The sequence below is a fragment of the Colletes latitarsis genome, chromosome 11, assembly GCF_051014445.1.
Source record: "Colletes latitarsis isolate SP2378_abdomen chromosome 11, iyColLati1, whole genome shotgun sequence".
Classification (NCBI taxonomy): Eukaryota; Metazoa; Arthropoda; class Insecta; order Hymenoptera; family Colletidae; genus Colletes; species Colletes latitarsis.
In genome coordinates, this window is record NC_135144.1 from 24,046,395 (window position 1) to 24,074,283 (window position 27,889).

At 39.5% G+C, this 27,889-nt stretch overlaps 2 protein-coding genes across 8 annotated transcripts in view; one reads left to right on the top strand and one right to left on the bottom strand.

The window, feature by feature from the left end:
* Positions 1–1,436: 1,436 nt before the first annotated feature.
* On the top strand, positions 1,437–3,445 carry LOC143347808 (uncharacterized). The gene is made up of 6 exons (XM_076777349.1): positions 1,437–1,688; positions 1,911–2,075; positions 2,176–2,266; positions 2,416–2,552; positions 2,698–2,830; positions 2,905–3,445. The coding sequence occupies exons 1-6, from the start codon at positions 1,444–1,446 to the stop codon at positions 2,980–2,982; spliced, it is 849 nt and encodes a 282-aa protein (XP_076633464.1). The 5' UTR covers positions 1,437–1,443; the 3' UTR covers positions 2,983–3,445.
* Positions 3,446–7,399: 3,954 nt separating this feature from the next.
* LOC143348175 (protein abrupt) overlaps positions 7,400–27,889 on the bottom strand; it is a 108,324-nt gene continuing 87,834 nt past the window's right edge. For 5 of the 7 annotated variants that reach the window (XM_076778103.1, XM_076778102.1, XM_076778101.1 and 2 more), the window contains exon 8: positions 7,400–25,108. In XM_076778103.1, coding sequence (XP_076634218.1) covers positions 24,111–25,108 — 998 coding nt within the window. In that variant the 3' untranslated portion in view covers positions 7,400–24,110. Of the gene's footprint in view, positions 25,109–25,389; positions 27,484–27,889 lie in introns of those variants that run through there. The other 2 variants (XM_076778107.1, XM_076778109.1) reach the window with 2 other exon arrangements.

The following is a 27,889-nucleotide window of genomic DNA, read 5'->3' on the forward strand; positions in this document are numbered from 1 at the left end:
AAGTATTTACCATTTTCGAAAAGTAATATTTCTTGGAACTTTCTCAACCTTATTGCGGGACAATGAAAAATAAATACCTAAATGCTACAAAGCCTTGTATTTCCGGAACTAAACACGCTACCGACTTGAAACAAATTACATTTTAAAGGGCGCCTCATTTTCTATTTAATTAATATACCGATATATTATAATTTATACTGTATTCTGTGTGTATTTTGAAATCTTCTTTGATGGTATCTACAGGGTGTTCGGCCACCCCTGGGAAAAATTTTAATGGGGGATTCTAGAGGTCAAAATAAGCCGAAAATCAAGAATACCAATTTGTTGATGGAGACTTTCGTTAAAAAGTTATTAACAATTAAACTCAAAAATTCCAAATCGTTCTGGAAAAATTATTTTCGGTTGCGGGGGTCAATTACAATTAATATAATATAATAATACAAACATATTGTGAAGATTAACATTCTTATCAAGGAAGATCAGAAGTATAAAGAAATCTGACAGGATTCGATAATTTGGCATGGAATAAAACTTCTCTATTTTTAGACTAGGCAATTACAAAATTGGAAACCTCTTTTGTCGAGCATCGCTCTTACGTGTTTTCTTAACCTTTGTGGCTTTAATTATATTTGCATGCATCGCAGCTTTTGCAACTGTGAAGATTTTTACAGTTTGCATTTTTTTCAGCTTAATGCGATTTGCAGTTTGTGGGGAGTTGATTATGATGCTATAATAGGGGGTATTCCACCGATCGCAGCCATGTTCCTTGGTTTATCGATGTACTTTAATGGAATTTTTAATGCAAACAAGGTACCTCTTCAAGTTTAGGGAAAACAACGCATTTTTGCCAATGTACCATCCCTTTTTAAGGAACAATTTTCTAAAAATGAAATTTCTTTCGAACTGTTTTTAATCGGAATGAAATTGAGAGGCTATAGTACCAATTGGTAATGGCATGCTTCAATGAAAATACAAACAAATTTTTATAATTGTTTCTGATAAACCATTAGAACACGTTTCTTGAGACTTATAAAACGAATGTTTCTTTTTTTGTCAATTAGACCGTTCTCAAATTTAGCCAAACGATATGTTATGTATTGCAGGTCAGGAACATACTTTTATCCATTAAAAAAGATTTTAATCGCTATAAAAATTACCCTGAAAATGCAATTCTACACAATTATACAATGCAAGGAAAAAAGTTCATGATTTACTACGCGTGTAAGTGCTTTTTTCATTTTGTTTACATTTGGCAGTCATTTTATTTCGTTTAAAATGTTTACTATTTGTAGTTTGAACTGTTAAAGGTACCTTTGCATGAGTATTCTTATTCTTTCGAAAATTATTTAATAATTAAATTTCAAGACTGCAAAATCTTAAAGATCATATTATTATACTATTGTTATATATTTAATGTTTACTGTCGTTTAAGCATACATTTATATGACGCTACTCGTCTACATATTAATACCAACAATACATCTTGTAATTGACATTGTTACGCCGACAAATCGATCCCAAGGTTTTCTTTTTGAATTGGACTATGGCGTAAATAGTCAGCAATATTTCTATTATTTAACCATACACTCGTATATAGGAACTGCTATAGTATGTCATTTGCTTGTTTCTTGTTATACCATGTTTGTGATGTATGCCCAACATGCCTACGCTTTGTTTGCAATTGTGAGGTGAGGGTTTAGATGCTCTAAACATTTAGTTAATAATTATAGAAAAAAAAATCAATATACATTGCCCAAAATAATTAGACTTTATATTTACTTTATTTATTAGTCCAATTATTTTGAGCAATGTATTGGATGCGTGAAAATAAGTAACAACTGCATGTGCACGATTGAGCAACAACATTGCATATTAATTATATTTTAGTACAAATATATTGTTCTTCCCAGTTATCAATTGAGAACTGTACACACTTTCCATAAAAGTAATTTAATAAACGTAGAAGACGATCGTTCGTTTGAAAAATACAGACGTACAAAGTTCACACTAGAGGAATATGAAAAGTTACACGATAAGTTGTTTGCCTGTATACAAGGGCATAAAAACGCCTTAAAGTTAGTATACTTTGCGTACTTTGCATATGACAATATTTTTTTTTAAACATTTTCTTTCGTTACCGGAACAAAGAAATAATTATATAGATTTTTTCATTAGGTATTCATATTTTCTTGAATCGTTATTCACGAAATTAATGATCTTTCAACTGTTCTTCAGTGTGCTATGTCTCAGTACTACAGGCATTTACGTAAGTATTTACTGACTGGAATAAATAAATCTTGCATTTTGAAAGTATGTAGCAATTAAAACCGGAAAAATGGTACATAATTTGTTCTGAATCGCTGAAAACCGTGAAATTTTATTGAATATAGAATTCTTGAATGTTCTTGTTTTTAGACTGTACTGAATATAAACAACGTAAGTGCTGTGATAAGGAATGGTACATTCGCATTTGCACAAGTATTTTATATATTCTCAATTTGCTTTCCTGGACAAAGGCTGATGGATCACAGCAAAGAAATATATACTGCTACGTAAGAATATATGTAAAACATTGTTGTGATCGGGTAACTTGATACATTTTATATTTTCATCCACGTTCGATGTACTCGTGTATAAGTGAGTTATTATGTAAAGTAACTTTTGCACCAAGAAATTAATGAATACGTATATCTTTAGATGCGAAATAATGTGGTACAAACTTTCTAAAAAGTCAATATCTTTGTACAAATTTTTGCTTGCCAGAAGTTTAGTATCTAGCAAATTAACAGCTTTAAAAGTGGTACCCTTGACAATGGAAACATTTATCATGGTAAAAGAAATATTCATTGTTAAAATTCCATATTTTAAACACTTTTATTACATTTCTTGAAAATATATTTTTAGATTATTCAGACAGCTATGAGTTATTTTACCGTGTTAAAATCAACGATCGACACACGCAATGAAGAAACTAGTTTCTAATAATGTGCATAGGATGAAAAGTTTTGGTAGTGCACATACATTGACTGTATAAATAAAGAAAATGAAAAAAGAAGAAACACAAGAATCTTTTTTAACATTCCATAATTTTTGCAATAATATTTTAGACGTCGAGCATTTAACAGAAATAATCAGTATTAATCTCTTAAACTTTCATTTAGTCGACATTATATTATACGTCACATGATTACAATTTTTAATAATGACGTATAGAGATTCTGACGATAATGATCACTTACACGCAAGCATACTTTGATGAATTTTTGATCTACTTTATATATAATACTTTGATCTTTGATCAATCAATGAGAATCCTATGCAAGGCGGATCGCAGCCAATTTGCTAATATTATTTAGTTTTTAATTAATAATTGCATTACCCAGCTAAGAGTGATACGATTATTAATTAAACGCTAAATAATATTACCCAGGTCTCACCACGTGGAGGTTGCTGCGAGTGGAGACCCACCCTAACCGATTCCCAACCACCCTCCATTAATAAAGAGCTTCTGTGACCAACGATCGTTGGTCGAGGAAGCAACAAACGAAAGTGCAACCAATGAAAGGTGCACAACCAACGAAGAGAGTATTTGAACCAAAACGAGAGTTTGTATTCAAATAGAACCCTGCCTGACATACTAGTTAATATAGATAACGTTGGTCGAAGAAGCAATAAACGGAAATGCAACCAACGAAGGAAACAACCAACAAAAGAGTTTTCTGAGAAAGAATTTGCCTGTAAATGCCCATCAACAAAACAACAAAATATAGCCTGCCTGATAGAATAGTTAATACAAACAACTAAACTCCTGCCTAACTATAAATCTAAATTAATTTACACCCTACCTATCTGATTATTTAACAAAATACATTAAAATATGTACCTATTTGATGTTTCTGATGTATTTTCTGTTTATCCCACGATGATTTCCTGAAACACAAACAAAACAATATGAAACAAAATTATAGCAATACTTAATTCTTACTTCTGTAAACCTAGAACTTCCATAAGAATATGCCCTGTAACAGAAATTTATTTAATAGATTAGAAATAGAACAAACAAAAATTTGGCATTCGTAAACCTACAGATACTACAACTACAGGCAAGTGCAGTGACAAAGTGAAAATAGTACATAATATATGTTACTTTGATTCTACAATGTATTCGTCGCGAAATATCTTCTTGCACGTAAATCTAATGATATATTTTAATAAGTAAAGAAAGACTTTGGTTATTTTCGATATCGAAGATACCCAAAGTCGTAAAATTAATGAAAGTGACTTTAATTACTGAAAAATATAAAGAACAATCGGAAACTACAAATTTGACACTAATTTCAAGATAAATATAATTACAAGTAAGAGATATTAGAATGATGACTCTACTTTCGATCGACGGTACGATATTTGTCATACTAAAAATCGCAGCGTGCAAAAACATCGCACGCTTAAATAAAACGCGACGCGACCCGACGCGTGCTCATAGCGTGCAGTGAGTGTGGGTATCAAATTGATCCCCCCCGGCCTTGATTATCAGAAAAGCAAGTCACGGTTGAAACTGGTCACTCTACTTCTCTACGTACACCGCCGGGTCCCAGAGAACACACGATTACAAAGGGACCCGACTTAGTACTGAGAAAGGACCTGAATCATTGACCTCTCGACGTCGGTTATGCTCTTTTCCGGATAAAGAGGAGAATAATCCCTTCGCCAAGGCCCCACTTAAGCTGAACCAAGCTGCACCGGGGTTGAAGCGGTTAGAGTTATCAGACCTACTACACAGGTGATCACGTGTTTCATTCCATTAAACAGAGGTGATCGAGCAAAACTCTCTGGTCCTTTCAGTCGAGATATAATCTCGTAAAGCGAGAACCAGAGAACGAGCGAACTAGAGAAACTGATGTATGTACTCGTTATATATTCATTTTAAAATGAGTGTCAAATTTCAAATAATTGAATCTACTATGATATTTGTCATCTCAAAAATCGCGGTATGCAAGAAGATTCGAATTTTAAGCAAAAGATCCGAAGATAAAACAATATACATGTGTTACTACTCACGCGGTCATTACACTTGCCAAAGAGAACACGTATACAACCAGACACCCATGTCGGTTAGGACGAAAGGTCCTAACCGACATGGGGACCGGAGGAATAAAAACCATATGCAACTCACGGATTCTTATTGTTACTCACAACGGCCCGGCATTGGTCAGCATTGGTCAGCATTGGTCAGCATTGGTCAGTATTGGTCAGTATTGGTCAGCATTGGTCAGCATTGGTCACTCCTGGTCAGTCCTGGTCAGCTCAGTTCACTAATGGCCAGAGGTAGGCCCCCGAATTCGCGAGACCCGATCCCCCTGGGAGACCCAGGGGTACTGAGTGAGTACGCTAGCAGTGACTCTTTATATACCTCCTCTCTAGGGTGGAAGAGTGGGGAGCGGAGGCCAAGTTGACAGTTAAAGACAATTTGGTCTACCGAACAACTATTTCGGTTGTCCCTACCTTTTGGATTCCTGGACCTTTGATCTTGATATCAGCCTCACTGTTGACCATCGATGACCATTACCTAATCGTTGTTGACCAGCGAATAACCAACGACCCATTAAAACCACGACCAAGTCGAAGATTAAAGCCTTCTTACAAGGATCCTCTTAAAATTTAATGCACGATCTTTTTAACATTTTGTTCTATTTTGAAGGAGTGTAACTCAAGACTAGATATGAATCCTGAAGTTGTATTTTCAGTAACTCCCATAGATTCTCTATGGGGTTGAGATCGGGGCTCTGTGCAGGCCAATCCAAAACAGAAAATTCTTTAGTATTGAGCCAATTTTTCACACTTTTAGCAGTAATAGAAGCTATACGAAACGCCAGAACTCATATACAAGATGGTTGTGCATTGTGCTCCCATAGTCAACTCACATGTATTTACGCACACACTACAGCTTTCTGCCCATCAATACTAATTCAGTGAATAGTTTCTCAACTGACCGCCATCCATGAAAAGAGGCCGCTAAAATCATCTCCGAATTTTCAGGTCGGTATGGTAGTCAGATTCGTCCGCAAAAGTCCATAAGGCGATAGGTCTACTCGTATACTTCGTCTGTGGTACAACGACGAAGTTTTTATCTTTACCGACCTCGGTGGTTCTGTTTGATGGGGTTCCAAGAGTCGACGTCTTTAATAGTAGAGTGCGCTAATCATTTATTGATTTTTCACGAGATCAGTACTTCAATCTGTAAGACGTAATTTTCACTAAATATTAGGTAATATGTAATGTCACGGATGAGGTACAGAATACACCTAACATATTATAGGATCATGTTCCTATGTTCTGAAATACCGATCGTGTTATACATATATCAGAGGACTTTCGTGCCCCCTACAATTTAGAGCGGTCAGTACAGGAATTATATTCAATTCAATCATCGAAGTTGGTAAAGTCAACAAAATTAAAAACGTCTGTTATAATTAATCAAATACTTGTATTTTTGTAGAAGATTTTAATATATCAATGCTGTCTTTTAAATAAAACTATATTTTTAGTATTGTTTTACAGTTGCTTTTTCTATTATATATTTGATTTCGCTTGGAAAGATTTTCTAGAAACTTGTATATTTACAATTGATATCCTGCATAGCATTTATTTGTAGTATTGAATGAAACTTCAAGCAATTTTATATTAAACTTTAATTTTAATTCTAGCCACTACAATTGCTCCGATCTCATTCTGTGCTGAGTCGATAATGTTGAAAATAACACTACAATGGTTCGGGGATTCCTGAACTTCTAAAATTTGGTGCACAAAAAAATGCATCGAGTGATAGGTCTACATATTCTGTGCCTCGTCCGTGGTAATATGATTAATGATTTACGATTATCATTACATAGTAATCATTCTATAATTATACAGTAATTACACCGTAATTGCACTGTAATTACACGGCTATTAAACAGTAATTATACTGTAATTACGCGATAATTACAGTGTAATTGCATTGTAATTATACGGTAATTGCACGATAATCATAATCGTAAATCTATTTCTACCGAATCGTCGGTCTATCTACTTCGCCTGTGATAGAACGAACATTCGAGGTAGAATATTTTTTAACCTTTACGCCTTAATTGTTGCTACTAATAGCGCTATAGGCTTATTCTATTCTAAGTCGATAACGTTGGTTGCAACGTAAGAATGGTAAAGGGCAGTCATATCCTCCAAGTCGTGAAACGCATTGTCTTGCATCAGACGATCAGATTGATCAATTTTAAGCCAAGAAAAAACATGTTTACTTATCTGATTAGTGATCCAGATCCGAAGATGAATTTTCCTCTTCAAAATCAGTGTCCATACGAAAGAATTAATCACGATGCTCGATTAATAAGCGAACGCAGAATATCTTTTACGAATTTTTATTATAGTTTTGCTACAGCTTGCATATATACAAAGGTCAACCTATCGTACTATACGAACGAACAAGAGGTATTTAACAAAAAGGTGTGTAAAAAAAAATTCGTAAGCTTCTACGAATAGCTGACGTTGCGGGGACCAATTAACAATCATAAAACACTTCAATTAACAGTAAATGATTTTCCAATACTAAGGAAATCGAACCTAAAAACGTCGGAGAGGGAATAACGTCTGGCACCAAAATTATGTTTTTGTGTGTTTTCATATCTGCTGTTTGTTTTTTCACAGATATAAAACGCTTCGCGTATCGTGATAATCAATTATAAAATACGAACACTTGTTCGCACAATTAACTGCGTGCTCGTCACACCTGTATACATATTACAGTTTACTTTAACATACCGTAGATTCTCATTACAATACACGTATAATAATCTATACTTTTATCGTATAGTCATCAAAGCTTAACCAGATAGACTTTTTTCTTTATTCATATACATTATATACTATATATATATATACCTTACATTAAATTTACAGCGAGCAAAATAGGAACTGTGATCGCCTGATGTACCTGATTCGTCCTCGCTTCGAATGTGTTCTGATATACGGATTTCTTTTATACAAAATACGAATTTTCAGACAATTACTTTTATAATTTTTATCCATCGTACAATTCAAGTATCAAATTATCCACTGTACGATCTATCGTTATTCTATTTGATTTACTTTGCATGTTTGACGATATTAACAATTTCAATGAATTTGGGCAGATGTACAAGGCTACTTTAATTTTGATTAAACTTCCATAATAACTTTACCTTTCAGCGTGGAATTTCGAGACACGATAGTAGCATTAAGAATCATTTTCTCTATTTTGTTTTGAGACACGTGAGATACTTAAGAACAGATCTTCTCATCTACAACGCGAAAGAAGTCGGGCTGCATTCATTTCGTTCGTTTGCCAAAGATGAAAGCAACAGAGCCCACACAATGAGAACAGTTATGACGGGACAGTTAAATCTGAATCGACTGGAAACCTCTGTATTCCATTGGACAATTCTTCGAAAGACTTAACATAAAAGCTTCGAATATAATAGATATTTATAGATTAAAATTCAACTCTCTGTTCCAGGAAAAATTTTAGTGCATTGTATGTCACGTAGGACAATTCGATTATAATCGATTTAATTTAATTTCATTTACAAACATAATCCAAGGGTAGGACTGAATTTATAAACTTCGAAAATAAATATAAGATATTTCCAGGTATAAAATGTCGAATATCTATTATTGTCCAATAAATTGCAACGTGTGCCAGAGTTAAGAATCCTAATAAAATCCTAAAATTAATCTGTACAATACTCAATATTCCACTCTGAAAGGTTAATGAATCGTACAATATTATAGTTAATTTCGTGCCTGAATGAAATATTGAAATCTCCTTATTTTTTGTTATTACAACGTGAATTGTAAATAAGCTTTCACTTGGTATGACATTTGTACTTTTTTCCAATTTACGTGATAAAGACATTAGCATAATAATAACAGTGATATTAACATAACTTAATAGTTCAATTATGGACCAAGTTTTAAACGAAACCCTATACTTCGCTCCATAAATGGCAGTCAGTGATTTAAATGATTATTTAAAATGCAAAAATCCTATAGAAGCATTTGTTGAGCATACTTGCCTAACGTCCCTAAGTGTTCAACGATAGTGATGAGACCAATCCAATAATATACACATTAATACCGATACGTATCAATTCCCAAACATTACGTTGACAAATCAAACAAACGAAGTAAATTATCATTGGCATTAATAAGATGTACTAGTTAAGATTTCTTGGAGTATCGATACAATTTGAACATCAAATATCATCGACATTATCAGATTTGTGGATCATTGTGCGCTGCAACAGTTAATTTTCAAAATATTCAATTACTTTTGTTTACGACTCATTATTTCAGTACAATTATTATTGTCATTCTTGTATGTATGAAAGATTTAACGTAACAGAGTTAAATAACCACAGAAAATTGATCAGATCCTAAGCTTAAGAAGCTACTAATTACTTTTGATGCTCGATCCTCTTATTTCTGACGAGTCGCGAATGTAATTAAACAGGTATCGAATGTAATGTCATTAATAGTATCCGATAGTCACGTGTCTCGAAACGTTTTATACAAGAATATCATTTTCAAATGTAAATGCATATATCGATGTATTTACTTCACTTTAGTCGAATTAAAGTAATCGAACGATAGTGGCAGGACTGATACGATACATGTTGATAATAATCAAGTAACTCGTAACCAATGTACTTAATGGGAATTGTCGAAATATTAGGTACTTGATATTACATTGTAAATATATTACACGTAGGAAACACAATCGTATCGTTAGGAAATAAGCAGTGCAAGAAAAACAAATACAATATCGAGTAATTACAAAATCTAATCGGTAGAGGCAATTACTTGAAATTATACCTGTTCGATTAACTACTCGCTTCGCGCCAATTAGACTTCGTTTTTTATTTTTTCCATACGTACGAGAAATCTTACGAAAAACCCCACGCATTGTCACAATTTTCATTTGGACGGTCGTATCGAGAAAAAGTCGTAGCGCTCATGGTCAACAGATTGGTACCGAAAATCGATGCGTATCGATATTTTCGTGGAAGCGTCACCTCGACGAAAAATGAACAGAATCGATACAATGTTAGTTCCATCGTTATCGGAACAATTCTACAGTCTGAAACGTATAAAATTAAAATCTTTTGAAGCGTTTGGACGAATTTTTGGTGCAGTTTGCGTACAAACAGGCCGCAAAAAGGCACCGAGCAACGCAATGCACGAGCTCCTGAATCCTCGGGGACGACCACGGGGAGGAAGGTCCGCGACCCTATGATAAAAATAAAAGAAAAAAGAAACTTGCATCGCGACGAAAGCGTCTGTCGTTGGAAGAAAACCTCTCGTTAAGTTAACGAGTCGTCTTCGGAGACGCGATGCGCCGCGTCGAGGAAAAATCGCCGCCCTCGGCCTTATCTTTTTCGCGAATCGTCGCGACGACGATTCAGGACGATTCGTTTCCACGGAGGAAACGGTCGGTCGCGTCGCGCTGTAAAATACGCGGCGTCGAATCGATGGAAACGTCGCGCGCATCCGTATTAAAGCCGAGCTTTCCTCCTCGGGAACGACGATCCGACCCTAAATTCACGGATCTCATCGGTCAGGCGTGCTTTAAACGACTCTTTCCCAAGAACGTTATTACTTTCGATCGATTAAATGCCGCGCGAATAACGCGGCGATTCGGAAGGAAATGCGACGATTCCGCAAATTATTGACACACGCGACGATCAAACGGAAATATGTAAAAAAAAATTTTAGTAGATTTTCTATCGATCGAATACAAAATACTTTTAGTAGTGGTTTAAAGTTCTGGTGCTTCGTTTCCGGACGGAAATACAGAAAATGTGTATTAAACCGTGCATTTATTTTCTTATCTCGTTGTCTCTGCTAAAAATGTTGTTGTAGATGAAAAATATATACGTGTGTATATAAGTACTGGTAGTGTTTCGTAACACTTTTGTCCAGAGATGGGTAAAATTTTCATCTAGATGTAAGAAATAATGAACAACTCTTGATGCATTATTCGTTGAATAAAAATTACAATGTAAATTGTACAATTGCTCTGCGTTACACATTAAATGGGAAAGAGTTTGTTTGAATCACTGTTTAATCAAAGGAACTTTGTAAATAAATCGCTGTACAGAGTTTTTCTTTATCTCTGATCGGATAATATTCTATTCAACCTTGTTTTTCAGTAGATTTTGTTCCATTAACTCTGAATGTAGATTGCTTTCAACCAGAGCTCGGTGAATGTGTAGAAAAATTTAAATTTATACAATCTTTTTAACACGAAAAATGTTTAAAAGTTTTGCGAAAATATCACGTCACAACTAATATCGTTAAATAATTTTCATTTTAAAGAAGATGAGATGAGAACACTTGAACAGATGAGTATAATTTTTTCACCGAAATAGGTAATACCAAATAATGAAACGAATCCACGTACATATGTCCACGACAATACGCAAACTAATGGCTGCGTTGCATTAATACTACTCTATGAATATTATGAATATGTACCGAAATAGCAATTTTGTTTCTGCCGTAACATTCATTTAAAAATCATTTTCACCTCGCGAGCAATAATTTACCGATTACATTTGCAAATAATTAACGAGGAAAATAGAAACATTCTCGTTTTCTTGTCGAAAAACTCTTTAACAAGGGGATATATGTACACTTGTATGCTTGTTATTTTATTCTCAATAGCGCCTTTGTTACTTTTGAAATTTTTAATTCTTACATCTCTTTGTCTCGGTACTGTTCAATTTAGTTATGTATGAGTATGCAAATTAAAAGATATTTTAAGGAAGAATTCCGGTAAAGTGACTCATAAAAGATTCCTTCCTTTCAACGCGGCAATTTCACACAATATTTAAGAAAGTGAAAGAAAACCACTGAATCTCTTACAATGCAGCGAACCATAGTACCTCGTTTGCTTCAATACGAAATATAATAATTATCGCAAAAATGTTTAATGCCATTTTTACTGTTTTCTCTGAATTTAATTTCAATAACTCGAATAAGAGATGTGAGAGTTGGTTTTATAAGTGAGAGTTCCTAGTCTATAATAATGTAGTGTTTATGATGTAAATGTTGCGTGTCTGACTGCCATTTAGAGAGCATGAATATAAATTATGATGCTTACGTTTATGAAAAGTGGATAATCAAGTGAAAGAGAGAGGGTAGCTGCAAGCAGAAATGTCTGATTTTGTTATATACGTGTTTATTCCTATCGTGAATAAATTGTTTTATTTATTCGTGAGTAATATTCTTCAAAAGATATAAAAATTTTAACGTTCATTGTTGTCGGTTGCTTGTGCTGTGAAAACAAAAACGGGAAGGAGAACTCCTGAAATTAATTATCGGGGAAAAAATGTAATCAATTATCCGGGAGATAATGTACAGTGATTCCAGAAGAGAGAATATCGTGTATCCGATGTAATCAGGAATCTTATTATTCTTTGTTGGAAATGTACACGTAAATTATTCAAGCATCGAGTACAGAAGCTCCATTACACAAACTCCCGCTACTCGAATGTGCAACCGTTCATTTAACGGTAAAAATTAATTATCGTAATAATTTAATATGAATAATAAGAAAAACTATTTGAATAGTTCAAAACTATAACGCAAATCCAAATTTTTATTTAACGAGTAATGGATAAAGTTCGCCTTTCATTCGTTGTTCGAAATTTCTCTTCAGATGTGAATTTTGCCTATATCTGCATCTAACCGTGTATGGTATTAAAAAAAAGTCTTGCTAATAAAACTTGCAGAATCTAGCAGCCAAAAACACAAAGGACTTGCGAACTTTTTAATAAAATCGTTCGATCCTTCATTATTCACCATTTCTGTTATTATTATCTTTGTTACTTTATCCTAAATGTAGAATGATTAACGGACTCTTTGTTTAGTATCACGTCTCGAGTCATTTTCGATCCAAGTGAACGAAAAATAAGACAATACGTACAATTAGAAAAAATTGAAAATATACTCTAAGGATAAGTGTAATCAATAATATAAGGAAATAGGCGTATCCCAATTTAAATAAATTCTTTTTCGTTTACTTCACGAACAGTTCGAACTAAATTTAAGTTTGGATTTCATTCGCTCAACCCCTTGCGCGAAAATTAGACAAAGAGTCCATTTTCTTTTCAACCGCAAGTTTTCGCGCGGAATTTTAAAAACGATCAACGTCGAATAACGCGAGTAATTTATTATTCGAGCATTTTCTTAACTCGAGTAGTCTTTCTATTCGAATAATGGAAGCTCTGCTGTACCAAATTTCGAATCGAGTATCCCAGCGGTAAGCCAATACATTCTGCGTATTTTGTGTAACGACGGTGATAACGAATGAACGTCAATAAAAAGACGCAGCGCGTAATTTACATCGTCGCGCGGGAGTCTCCTCGGTTTTACGATCGCTTTCCCATCCTCCACGGTCGTCACGGTTAATCTCGCGATCAACTGGATACACATATATATATATATATATATATATATATATCGGATCCGGTTAACATTAACGTTATGCAAGGAATCTGGCCGAAGTTACTCTTTCACTACCACCCTTTCAATCTCGTTTTTCGTTCCTTAAGTACGCCGCGCCGCGGCATGGTCGCGTCGGTTTCACGCTCTCGAACGCATTAGAGGCAATTTCCTGTCTCGTCCATTATTCCATGGACGCGACCAGCCTCGATAAATAATAAACGGCGATAAAACGCATTGGCTACGTTCGCCGCGATGATCAGCCGCTACGCGTGAATCGCCACGAACCAACTATTCGAAATCCTTTTTCCCCGATCGTACAGTCTCACCAGATTTCTTCTTCTTCTCGGTTCACCTCGATTCAGTAATGATTCTTAAAATGAACATCGCTACGGGATTGGCGCGTTCATTTTTCGTACAACGGAGACGAAATTCGACACCAATATCGTCTCCGAAACTGTTTTTTAAATATTGTCTTTCACGCTTCGTTGGCTCCAAGGGGGATCCCTCCCCAGATGGGATGGATATGAACGTTCAACTTACGGGACACGTTCATTTTAAGAATCGTTAATGCAGTTCGAAACGTCGTATCCGAGATTTGCCGTCATCTTTCTCTAGAAGCTTTCGGATCTTGAACCTTGCGCCCAAGTTCTACCATAATATTAATCTAGTTACGGATAATTTTGTACTTTGACCGAAATGTCGATTGCAGTTCGGTGGATCCCTTGGATCGGGGTTTCCTCGTGATGGAGACGACAATTCGACGTACAGCGTGTGTCTTTCGAATTGTATTCGTACCGACGAGCGGAGAAAACAACAATTTGTCGTTTTCTCTTGGAGCACAGACACGGGAAACATTTTACAAAACTGTGACGATGAATAGCGTTCGCGAGAAAGAATGAAACGTGGCGCATGAGTATCGATCCGAAAGTCGAACCTATTCGAATAAAATGTTTTGCATTTACTGGTCTTTTAAATTTTGGTATCGACATATTTGTAACGTTTATTTTTATATTTTTACCAATAAATGATTTTAGGAGAGCTAAACGTGTCTGTAACAATTTATCACTCGTCTTAATGCTCCTTATTTTCAATTAGAATCGGGATAATTTTACTCGTAAATAACAAATAAATATGTTAAATTTTGACAGGTGTGCCTGGCTCGTTTCGATGCGATATAAAAAATTGAATAAAATTTTCTCGACTCTATAGCACACGGTGGAACGAGTTCTACTATAAAAACTCCAAAAGACCATCACCGCGCTTCGAAAACCGCCAAAAAAAACAATACACCGTAGAAATACTTACGTTCAAACGAACGAGCGAACAGAAGGAACTGAAATAAATGGGCGTAAAAACTAAACGCATCTCACTTGTCTCTTCTTTCTAAACATATTTATTGTAATCGTATTGGCAAGTTGGATGGCTTACATGCTAAGAATAGCAAAAAAAAAAAAAAACGTAAAGAACATAAGTAGTAACATAGTACGTGCGAGGGGAGCAAAAGAACAGAATGATACAAGGAGGATTACAAAAACAAAAGTAGAAAAAGAAACAAAATGAACGTAGGAGATGTCGTGGACCGGGAGCGGGTTTAATAATAGATAAATAGACTATATGATATGTACAAAATAAAAGAGAGGATGGGGGAGAGGGCGAGAAACGTAGACTCGAGGAAGGAAAGACAGGACATTATACCTGACGTACTGGCTCGTTCACGTACAGCAAGACCCGAAGTCTGCCTCTGTCTCGTAGGTGAGAAACGTTTGCCAAAGGATTCATTAAAAAAAAGAAACACGCAGAAAGAAAATAAAAACAAATTCCAGGTTAAAAATCACTCTTTTTTCGATTCGAATACTATGTGCACGCTTCTTATGCTTTTACAATTGTCACGTAATAAGAAAAAAAAAAAAGAAAAGAAACGAAAACGCTCGTGTATAGTCTCGATTCCCTGCTAGGAGACAGACGTACTTCCTTCTAACGCGATCTAGCGAAGCTAATTAATAATGAAATGATAATGATAATAATAACATTAATTATTATAAATGATGGTAATAAAAAAGAAAAGGAAAAAAACGTAACGTAACAATATTGAAGCACCTTAAATGATAGTTTTTATCCGTAAAGTAAAGAACGAGGTGGCTGTGTCTCTCGATAACGCGATGTATCTCTCTCTTACTCGGTTTTTATCAATTTTTCTTTCCTTTTTTTCGTCGTTTCCGCGCGGCGTTGTCGAAATTTGCCGTCGGCACCTCGAGGGGGTGAAAAACGCTCGCGAGTTCGCAATTTTCCGCGCGTTTCGTTCTCGCTTTCGTTCGGCCGCTCTTCCGCTCTCTGCGATCAATATGCAAACCGCATCGTCGGCTAGCGATACGATAATGAGAGAATCGCGCCGGTAGGAAGGCGCCGATAACGATATAACAAGCAGATCGATAAATATGTTTCGCACGGACAGACGGCATGCGGAATTTCGCCTGGTTCCCGATGTGCCGACGAAACCGAAATTACGCGACGAAGAAACGCTCGGAGCCGCCCGGAGGAAGTCGCGATCGAAAAATAATTGCAAAAAGAAACGTTGCTTTTCTTTCTTCTTGGACGAGAGAAAAGGCTCGCGTTGTAACGAAGACAGACACGCCGACGAAAATCGTTCTTCGCGCCATCGTCGTCTGAAACCAATATGGCGTTAAGCAGAGAAGAAGATTCGATTTTCGTCCCGTGAATCTTACGCGCGATTTAATTTTCGCGTTTCCTCCGCGCGGCTCGTTCCTAGTTTACAATTCCCGAGGAAACTGTGGGCGTCTTGAATATCATCTTCCTTTTTTTACGTTTTAAAATACCATTAGCCACGCCGTACGTCGAGATTGCACGCTCATTGGTTCCGCCGCGCGACCGTGTTTCTCAGATCCGACATGAGTTACAAAATAAGTTAGGAGTTATGGTTTCTATCACTAGAAAGATTCTATATATATATGTAATATATATATATGCCTAAGGTTACGTCGCGTCCCTGATTATGTTCTCTGTAAAATATCACGTAGATAGGTATATTTTATATTTTTTCTCTTTTTCTCACTTTCTAATAATATATAATATATGCGTATAGTAGGAGGCCATCCGATCGTTTATTCGATTCTCTCTCGCGTTCGCTAATTCTAAAACGTTTTAAAATCTAACATTTATTCTGTCCCCCTTTCACACGTCGTCATACACGCACACATACAGGCGACATTATCGTTTCTCTTTCGGTTTGCGTCTCTCTCACTCTCGGTCGCTCTCGATGCAGCAGTAAAATCACTAACCGGTATATATTGACGAGTCAACGCGTAAAAACGACTGTAAGTACAACGTATTGCATTGTGATTTTGGAATTCAGCACTGTCGATCGCGGAACAGTCGAGCCGCGCGCGCTTGGCAGTGAACAGGTTTTTCCACTTTGTCGAGAAAATGCAACGCGAATACGTACAGCTATATAAATATCCAGCTCTCGTAAATCTATCGTTAAAGTGAGGTAGCTCCATTGTATTTTGTTTCTTACGGCGTGATTACAGAGTCGCGCGCCTTTTCTTCGAGTTCGCGTACCGCTCGAAACAGTTAGAACTGGTAGGGATAGCCTAACTCTGTCGTGGAAGGGATAGGTTGTCGATGGCCTTGAGCGACCAGTTGATTCTACTTCGATCCCGCGAAATTCTTACGACCGGAGTCGACCAGTCTTTCCGGTCATCTTCTACTATTACGTAATTAAATATTCAGTAAAAATATATGAATGAGATATTTGGTCATTGCTGCGTAGAATTCGAAGAACGTATCGCGATTTTCTTGGGAATAATGTCTCCTAATGTTTCGGTCTGTAATAATGTCAATGTAAAGTTTGTTCGCGAAGATAACACGAAATAAAATGAAACTTAGGTTTACCTACACGAAATGATCATTTCGTTCAAAACTGCGATACATGCTTGGAATTTAATAAAAATGTTTCTGTATTAAAGACACAGTGTTGTCAGTCGCGTGGAACTATTCAGAATCGTGTGAATCGGCAATTGTTTCGAACGGTACGTTCGCGATTTTGTTTAAATTTCAATCAAAGAGTATCGGAGGCACGACTCTTTTTCTTTGCGGACTCCGTCGATTGCTCCTTCTTCTCTTTCGTCCTTTCAATCTTATGTGTTTAATGTGTCTCGCGCTAGCTCGACTGTTTCGCGCAGGAAGGCAAATTCTTAAACCTATAATCCGTAGAAGCTATATTACCTCGCGCTCTGACTATGTGTAAATATTGTGTATACATAATTATATATAATATATACTCGCTACAGAGATGTGGTTTCGGTCCGATTGACGGCCGAACATCGTAAAATAACATATGCTTTAGGTAATATGAGTGTGAGTATAGCGCGAGAAGAAGACTGATATTTAATAACATGGAGGTAGCTGTGGTGATTTTTCACAATCATTTCTCTTTCCCTTTTTTTGTTATCTTTGACCGTAGCGCGTCGCACGACGTTCGTTCGAGCCGTAGAGCACTGAAAAGATACAAAAATCCTAGATCCTATCGAACTAGAGAGACCAATAATTTAGTGAAAATAAAATCGTGGCTCGTTTGATGGCAATCTTGTAATTTATACGCGTTTCCAAATTATTCTGACAAAAAATGTCACGCATACCATGAGTTTAGATCCGTTCGTTATCAAGTTACGTCAGAAAGAAGATACCAAGATGCATACATGGCGGACACATTGGCTAATTTAGTTTTCACTACTCCCAACGTAGACATCACCGCAACGAAATAACGCGTACCTCGATAACGCTCGGAAATATACTCGCAACGTATAGGACCTTTCTCGTTCGCAATGATTCGAGAAACGCGCCTGAAAAGGTGACGATATCCTATCGAAAGGAACAGAACGCAGAACGGCTCGAATAAATTTCATCCGGCGCGCGTCGATGTAGAAATACGGTGTGCACACGCCTCGCCACTCGCCAGTGTAAAATCTCGTAACAAACAAGAAACAAACAAACAAACGAAACAAAACAGAATAGACGCCGAAACGCTGATCGTCGCCCGAGCGCCCGATTAACGCAAGAATCACACCTGTCGTAGTAGTTAATCGTAGTGGTAGTAGTAGTTTCTATAAGTATAGTATCACGGCCTGGCTGCTTCAGATTTCCTGAGTTTGTTATTACATTTACATAATGCGTTATTAAATCGTGCCGGTTTACGAAGTACCTGAGACGGCAATTCGCTCCCTTCCGCGACGACGCGCGTCCACGGTGCGTTTCTCGCGCAGAATTTGGATCGAGGACACCAATTTCCATCGGAAAACGTTCGGAAATATTCGGCGGAACGCATTGCGGACGGTAGACGGAAACGGAAACGAAAACGTCGCGAGGCAAAAATTATACAAAGTTTTTCGACAGCTCTCGGTGCTTCTTTTTTTTTTTTTAATGCAACGAAATCTTTGGCCTAGTCGATATCCACGAGATCGTCTATCGTCTTTCAGACAGACTTGTTTTTATTTTAGGCGCGAGAGTTTCGTTAAGTCAGGTCTATTCGCCCCCTCGGTCGGGTTGATTTGCATTCTCCTCGAGGATACGAAGCAACCGTCCGGTACGCTGGCTGGCAGACAATTCGCGAAAGGCTTACCGCGTTTACGGCGTCGTTAATCCGCCTTTATAATCACCGTAAAGCGCAAGGAGGCGAGCACGTTCGGGTCGATTCGGCCTTCGCGAGCCTCTACGTTTATTATTGTCGGTACCGAGAGCCGCCGTTCGTCGCCGCGTTCCGCCGTGCGTTTTCGCTGTTGCCTTAACAATTTTTCGTCGCGTCGTGTCGCCTGTGATCGCTGAATATGTAGACTCTAGCTGTCTCGATTTGTATGTTCTTCTTTATTAAATTTCGTGGATCGAAACGTTGGCGCGTGCGCGCACGCGAGATCGGACGAGATCGTTTCGGACGGGAGCGTTTCACGCAAACACGATTGTCTCTCTAACAACTATTGCAATACTGTAGTTGGTGGTATCATTCCAAGTGACTATTGCGAACTATGTTCAACGGACTATTACTTTATAACGTGGGGATGCAACACCCGGCGGTGGGTGGCGGGGTCTCTCACGGGGGGGCTTTGTGTAAAAATATTCATATGTATATGTACATTCGGTATACACATATAATGCTTTTGTCTGTATACATATATGTATGTATGTATATATATATATATAACTATATAAATACTGTCGTAAAAAACTATGATCTGTAGGAAGGGGGGAACGTGAATATCTGCTTGTCTCTTCTCCAAAGGGGAAACGAACGTACCCCGCCAACCCTGTTATTATATGCAACTCTTAACGTGTGTGTACGTGTCTCTGTGTCAGTGTCCCTTTCTTAGAATTCAACGAGAGTCTGTTTGCGTTTGCAAGTGTGAACGTGTGTGTATGTACGTGTATGTACGCGTATCACGCGACAATCGATGAGATCGTCGCCCCTATTTATAGTTAATGAAAAAAATAAAAACGAAACAAAAACAAAGAAGAAGAAAGTCTATCGACGAGATCACTGTTGTTTTCCGTCAACGTTCGAGCGTTGACGATCGTCATGGGGTTTTTTTACGAAGCGAATATACACACTTCTTACGCACTCGTCTATCATTCGAACGATTTTCACTAACGAACAAAACGGACCGCGGCAAAGAAAGGGAAACGAAAGAAGGTTTGAAGTTTCGAGTTGGATCGATTCTTGGAAAAAAATAATGGCACGAGAACGAAAAAACACCAATTCGATTTCGATTTCCTCCCTTCGTCCGACGTTCGGACAGTTTCTAGCTTCCCTCCTTCGATCGTATCTCTTTTCGACCGTTTTTACATTTTCTTTTTTTTTCTTTTTTTAATTCTCCTCCTCGGCGAACACCGCGGATAAATTTGTACTCTGGAAGATTCTTTTTTTTTTCTTTTTTGTTTCACTGAATTTCTCTCTTTTTTGCAACTTCTTCTTCTTCTTTACCCTTACGTTCGTATCGGGACACGATCGCCTGATCCGTAACATATAGAGAGCTTCAAGGCAAGAAGTGATTCCTTTGTACCGATTAGACCTGGACTCGCGTCTCGATCGATCATTCCCGCATTCTCTCCCATCGATAAAAACGTCTATCTACGAAGCTTCGCCGTTTACTTCGCGGCGGTGACGGATCGACCCGTGGATCCGGTCGCGAGGAACGCGCGACGATCAAAAATTTCACTGTTCCGAGTAACAAGTATTAAAATTACACGCTGGAAAAGGGCTTTCGGAGAACGAGTCGAGTCGCGAACAAAATTTCGTTCGTCGAGCATCCCCGTAAGCCGATCCCGTCGTATTTCGCGTCGATTCGTATACAAATGTTCCAATCGTATACAAACGTCTTCGTATATGTACAATATAAAGTTTAAAAAATTCGAAAATCTCGCGCGTTTTCATGTCGAAATCGTTCGTCGAATTCGCCGTCCTCCCCCGACAATTTCCCGATAATTTTAACGCGTTCGCCCGATCCGTTTGCATCAGATACGTTCGTACTATTATTGTCTTGGATAAAATTACATTTTGCGTGTGCTACGTTTCCGGTCGTTGACAAAATATTGCGGAAATACATTAAAAAGGGACGAGCGTTCGACTCGACTCGCGCGCGATCCACGGTCGACCGTTCGTTTTAATATCCCCGAAATCTACATTTTTTTTTCTTTTTTTAAAATTTTTTTTTTCTCTTTATTGGACGTATCGTCGTTTGCGCGCGATATAAGTTCTCCTCGACGAGACATCGTCGCGCTTGGTCAGTGACTCGCAAGGTCACTGAGAGACTTCTCTGCGTTCATCGATAAAATGCTCTTACAGCCTACGGGGGTTAAGTATACTCCGAGTATTGTGTACAACCTACTTATCTAGGTAATAGTCTAAACCTGAAACTCGTTAAGTCGTCAGCCATAATGATTCTCTCATATTTTCGCTGTCACTCACTCTCCACGCATGCTCGCAAGAACGTGAAACACGTACAATAAAATAGAATGAAACCGAATATGATCCTTCGTTCGAACCGCGCCTCGCCACTACAATATTGCTAAAATTCTCTTTTTCCTAGGTGTGTCTAACGTGTTTATGTATATATATATAATATGTATTTTCCATATGTATATATATGTATAGGCTACGAAGGTATATCGCAAAAACAAAGTAGCTCGTGTATGTATTATTAGTAGGAACCATTTCAAAGATTTATCCTCGAGCCTGGACGCGAAATCGCGCGCGCATCTGCGATCTACTAGGCGTATCAGCTCGTCTATTTATCATCCTTATTATAGTCGACACGGACGATCGAGAATTCACGCCTGAAGCGAACGCGAAACGATATGGCAAGACCAACCGCGTTTCTTTCGCCGACTGGTGTAAAAGAATTAAAAAAGAAGAAAATAAAAATATAACGAAGCGCGAAGTAACGCGAAAGGGGATAGGGGGGGTTCGTTGATCGAGACGAGTCGGAATCAACGACACGTCGAAGAATGCGGAAGGTCTTCGATCGACGCTCTAAAAAATAATAAAAGAAACGAGGAAAAGTCGACCGAGATTCTCGCTCCGTTGTATATATTTATCGTTCCCTTTTGGCAAAACGTTTCTTTACCTTTGTTAGAAATAGAAAAAAGAAATTTTCTTCCGATAAAACGAGCAACTAATCGGTTAACGAAGATTCCGTGTCCAAGGGTAGTGTCATTTCGAGGGTCGATGTTGAAAAAACTTAAGTACTAAAAAAGTCATGGCAAACTCTGGGATATTTTGAGCCCGATCGTACGAGAAGTGCAATCGAATAGAAGAACAAAAAGGAACGCCAAAAATGAAGGAGCGTCAGTCATTTAGCACGACCCTCGGATTTTTTGATTCGAGGGATTTATCGCAGTCCGCGCGTCACTTCGCCTACTCCGTTTTCAGGGCCGTATAAAGCACCGTTTCGAGCAGCAAACACGAACCAGTTTTTCAGCCATATCGCCGCGTATGCAACGCGCGGCGCAAAACAATTCGAGACGACGCATCGTATCCCCAGCACCGTTTAAACTTCAATCACCGCGACTTTATCTTTTGCAATTTCAAGTCGAAAAAACCAGAAATTTACAAACAGATAAATTGTAAATCGCGAAATCGCGAACTTAATATCAACGGGAATATCGTTCTAGCGATTTCGACGTACTGTAAGAATACTTTTCGTAGACTCGACAGTTAAGAAGCAGCCATTTCCCGACGTTTCGTGTTCTGCGCTTTACGCGTGGCTTAGCGAAACTGTTCGTTTGGAAAAATAATTAACCCCTTTTTCTTTTTAACCTTCGAATGCCCGGACACTTTTCCTGCTCGCTGATAGACACGGTGCGTTATCCAGCGTTTGTTCTGTTTGCATCCATCCCGCCTCATTCCCTACGATAAAACGAATAGACAATTAACAATCGCGATAATCGTCGCGCTCCTAACGCGAACCTTCGTCAGTGAGACACGACGCGAGATCTCACGCGTGTCAGTGTAACTTGCTATCCTTCTCCGTATTCTCGTGTATGTACGTGTACGTTTATCTCTCGAAAATAGAACAAAATGGCGTCGTGTGTAGTGTATCATATACCGTAATGTCATGTGTTACCGAAATGCACGCGTTTCTAAAAAATATGGGGTGCTAACCCTAGCGCTACACGTATCATCTCTACTGTTACTTAGCATGTGTGTTGCGCGTGTGTGTGTGTGTGTGTTTTAAATTGTGTACATACGTCTCGCGGTACACTAACTTCACTATAAATCTAGACAATATATTTTTTCCTCAACATTCATATATAATAATAATAATAATAATATAATATAATATAATATAATAATAATATCTTCTCGGGCGTCGCGTGCTCGCGACGGGCACCGTTTTTTAAACCTTTAGAAAATGAAAAGAATAAACAGTTGCCCTGGGCGTCGCCTGGCTTCTCGTTTCCCATTTCTCTATCTCTTTTACTCCGCGCGAGCGCGCCCCGCGAAGCGTCGCTTGCTTCGACCAATAGAAATTCCGTAAAACCGTGAACGACGATACTTTTTTTTTTACCGTCGCGACGCGCGACCGTGCGTCGTACCGATCGCAGAGCGACGGGTACTCTGTCCTCGCGTCGTCCTCTTCGTTTTCTTCGTCCATGAGATTCGTCTTGGTCTGTCCTATCACTTATCGTTTATCGTGTTCACTGAGGTAGACAGATGGAATATTTTAACGTGGATAAAAATTGTATATACGCGCGTCGACGTGGACAACGAAACGCCCGTAGTTCGATTCGAGCGGTTTTTTTCTTTTTTTTTTTTAGCGAAGGAGGGATGATTCCGTTCTCTGACCAAACTAGGTTTGGAGTCGGTTGATCGGTGTATAATAACGTTGCGGCGTCTTCTTCCTTCTTCTTTGGAAATTGTATCTCTCGCAACAAAAGCAAAACAGGAGTCTCTACTGAGGTAGTGGATGGATTTGACTGTGAACGATGGCCGTGTTGTTGCACGGCCTCTAAGCATTTCCTAGTCGGGTCACGTGCCACGAACAGGTCACAGGTTTCGGCTCCTAGTCGGCCTTAACGATTTCCGGATCCTCGTTCTCGCTGAAGTCGTCGTCCTCGCCGGCGGACGACTCACCCTCGTCCATCAGCACGGCGTGCCTGTCCTGCATCAGGTCCTGACGCTCGTCGTGCACGACGCCCATTCCTCGACCCTCGTCTCTGCCGATCATCGGGTAGTCCTCGATCCCGCGGCCGCTCAGCTTGTCCATGCCGCTCATGTGCGCCATTTTGGCAGCGTGGGTGGCTGCAACCGCGGCGGCTTGCTCGGGACTCAGTCCCATCGTCGCCAATCCGGAATTTTCCGCGATGAATTGCAGATAAGTGTCCAGAATCGCGGATCCCGTCGCGCTGGTGTTGTGATGGCTCGGATGAAGGTGACCGGGAGGATGAAGGGGCGCCATGTTGGGCTCGCGACTGCCGTGCATCGTGTCCATCGACTTGGCCGCTATCGCCGTCGCCGTCGAGTTCTTGGCGCCGCTGCCGCTGTTGCTGCCGCTTACTTTGGTGATCACAGTGTTGTTGTTGGGCGTGGGCGAGCCGTACCTCAAGCTCAGCGGCAACGTGAGATCCTCCGGGTCATCGCCACCGCAGATACTGCTGCCCGCCTCGGACGGGGCGCCTCCTCGAGGTATCTCCAGTCTCATGTCGCCTCTTCTGGGTCCCGTGGGACTGGCGCGGGCCCGCAATTCCGCTGGACTCACCTTGACGCCCGCCTTGGCCAGCAGACGCGAGGCTAGGTCGGGATCGAACGGGCTAGGCATCGGTAGCACCGGCAGATCCTTGGTACTTATGCCGCGATGCTGTCGCGACATGTGAGAGTGCAACGAATTCCTCGACTTGGCCACTGTCCCGCACAACACGCACCGATACCCCGGACAGATCGTGTGCTTATCTTCCAGATGGGTGCGCAACGTGTGGGCAGATCGATAGATCTTGCCGCATTTCGGGCAGGGTCGTGGATCTGTGGCGCGAACCCGCGTCATGTCCAAACCGCGTCGGGCGACTGAAAAAGAAGATAAACAAAAGACTGATGAAGTGAAACGTGCTTCGCGTTTGAATGGCCTGGCCGCGATAAGCGATAAAGAAAATGTCCCGGGTTAGAAACGTAAAGACAACGGTGTGAACGAAAGAGAAAATTCATCGATCAGCGTTTTAATCTCGGTACTGGGAACCGCGTCGACTGGTTCCGTAATCGATCGCGCGGTCGAGTGGAAAGCGTTTGAAAAAATAAAGAATAGAAGTGGAGGTGAATCCATGGAACGAAGATTGATGAGCCACGTCAGCTTCTTTGAATACCTTTTATTGTACAAAGCATTACTTAAATAGTATTATACTTCATTTCGTGTGTCGTATGTATAATCTTATGTAACGCTAGTATCTGCTAAAATAGTGCGTATGATGCTCTATACATTGTTCGTGTCACGAGATGTCAGTCGCGAAAGCGATTTAACGGAGCAACTACGGTTTATCGAAACTATTGTAGAAAACGATCGTTCCCGTATTGTTCTTTTTTTTTTCTTTTTGCGTGCGCGCGTTTCGCGTAAATCATGATTATAGTCGTAATCGTTACATCGAGATAGATCTTCGAGCCGCTTGCGCGACCAACAACTCGCGCACGCGAATATATATTTTTTCCCCGTATTTATTCGTAGCGTATCGCTAGTAACTATCGTACACGTGTGTCGAAAATTTAACCTGCCCGGAGAATTCTTCACCTAGGGAATACTGACGAAACACAAAATAGTAGAAAAATAAGGCTAGGCGCTGTGTCGGGTCGATTGTCGTCGGTGGTTTGATCGACCCCCCTTCGACGTCCGATTCGCGCGATTACATCTGCCGTTTATATGTTTCTCTACGCGTGTGTATGCGTGTGTGTTCGTGTAAATATATGCCTAATATTGCGTCTCGCGTTTCCTCGGATAACAATTACGGAAGCATTACGAAGTTATTCTCGATACCGATACGAACAATCTTTTGCGTTTGATGAACTTTGTTGAACCCGCACGCTCGCGCGCGCGCGTATCTGTCTCGAATCCGACGACGCGTTCCGCTCGCACTTAATATTTTTCGACTCCCTTCTACGATCTTAAAACTACCTTCTTTAACGTAAGGCTGGCTTACTCAGCTTAGAGGAACATTGTTTTCTCTTGTAAGATACGTAACCTAACCGTTATGTCATCATCGTCATCAACATCGTAGTCTTATGTTCAACGTCGACGTTATTATTACACGTTACCTATGGTTGTGACTACGTTTCCCGTTCTCTCAGGCTCTACTTGGAAATACTGTTTCGTACAATTTTATACAAAATCAACTCTTTCTCTTTCTCTATCTGTATATATAGATTTACTCTTCATATATATACTCTCTCTCTATTAATTTATATATATTTATATATATATATATATAATATATTCCTTCTTTTTTTCTTTAATATAATCTTCCAAATATTTACAAAGTGTGCGCTTCTCAAATGGGGTACAGGTTTTAGGAGAGGTGGATGCTTGTGCGGCGTTTCAAGAATAAAGCACGTACGAACAATTTTCAAGCGGGTTATCCGTTCGAAAGTCGTTCTTTACCCTCTGTGTGTATATACTTACTCCCTAACTACCTCGTAATTTCGCGTCTAACCTTTAGAAACGTTTAATAGACTCTGGCACGCGAGACCTTTCCGTTAAAAACGCACCCTCCACCATCCAAGAAACGATATCGAGTCGCGTGCAATCGTTACAACGACGAAAAAGGGAGAAGGAGCGTAGGGGAAGAAGGGGACGAGAGAATAAAATGACCGTTCAACGCATCGATAATACCAAATCAAACAGCTACAAAAGACTACTACGAAAAAGTATTCCAGCAAGGTCTGCAATCACCCAGCGAAGGATTCCCAGCGTCGCTCATTGCCTCTTTATCAGACGTAGGTCCATCTGAGCATCTTGATCTGATCCCACTGATCGGAATGCTTCAACCGCATGTGGTTCCGCACGCTGTTAGGGTGACAAAAGGTTTTCGCGCAAGAGGCAACGGGACAGGTGGACGAATCGCGTGGATAATGATGCTCCAAGTGAGCTCTCATAGTGCTGATGTCCTGCAACGTCCTACAACAAAGGGGACATCTGTAACCGTGCTGCTGATGATGATCGCGCATCATCTTTTGGTGTCCGAAGTCCGGTTGACTACGCTGATACTTGGTGGTCGTGGTGCTCGGTGTGGTAACGGTTGCAACCGGCTGGTCTTGCTCGTCTTCCTGTAGCGCCTGACGATGGTGATGGTGAGGAGGAGGAACGGATGGTGGATGATGATGACGATGCCGATCATGTTGCTGGTGATCGCTGTGGTGGTGGTGGTAAGCCGCGCCCTCTGCCTCATCGAGCCCGTGATCTGCAACCACCACCACACCAACGTTACCACCAGCCACCAACACCATAAACCCAACCCCAACCCCCTAATAAAAACAGACTACCAAAGCTGCCTCCCTCCCTCTCCCCCCTTCCCCCCATACCCCCCATACCCCCCATACCCCAGTTCCCCTGGTTCATGCGGAGTATCTAGGGGTGGGAGTTACATCCCACAAATGGTTGCTGGTTGCTGGTATCTGGCGGATCGCTAATTGCTCTCTCTGCTCGATATCGCGCGCAATTGGCAGACAGGACCGTACGGAATCCGCGCAATCATCGCGTAAATCGAATACTGAAGCGAGGCACTCGAACGTGTCCGGGGCTGAATCTCACGTGCCAGATTATTATGAAAGCGTTTGCCTCTGACGGCGGTTGAACACGCTCCCCGT

What these genes read in the sequence shown, in the direction of transcription:
- LOC143347808 (XM_076777349.1), top strand. Translation starts at nt 1,444, where the DNA reads ATGACGCTACTCGTCTACATATTAATACCAACAATACATCTTGTAATT. An exon ending in TCAGTACTACAGGCATTTAC is followed by an intron (nt 2,267 to 2,415) that starts GTAAGTATTTAC and finishes TCTTGTTTTTAG; the next exon opens with ACTGTACTGAATATAAACAA. An exon ending in CAATGGAAACATTTATCATG is followed by an intron (nt 2,831 to 2,904) that starts GTAAAAGAAATA and finishes ATATATTTTTAG; the next exon opens with ATTATTCAGACAGCTATGAG.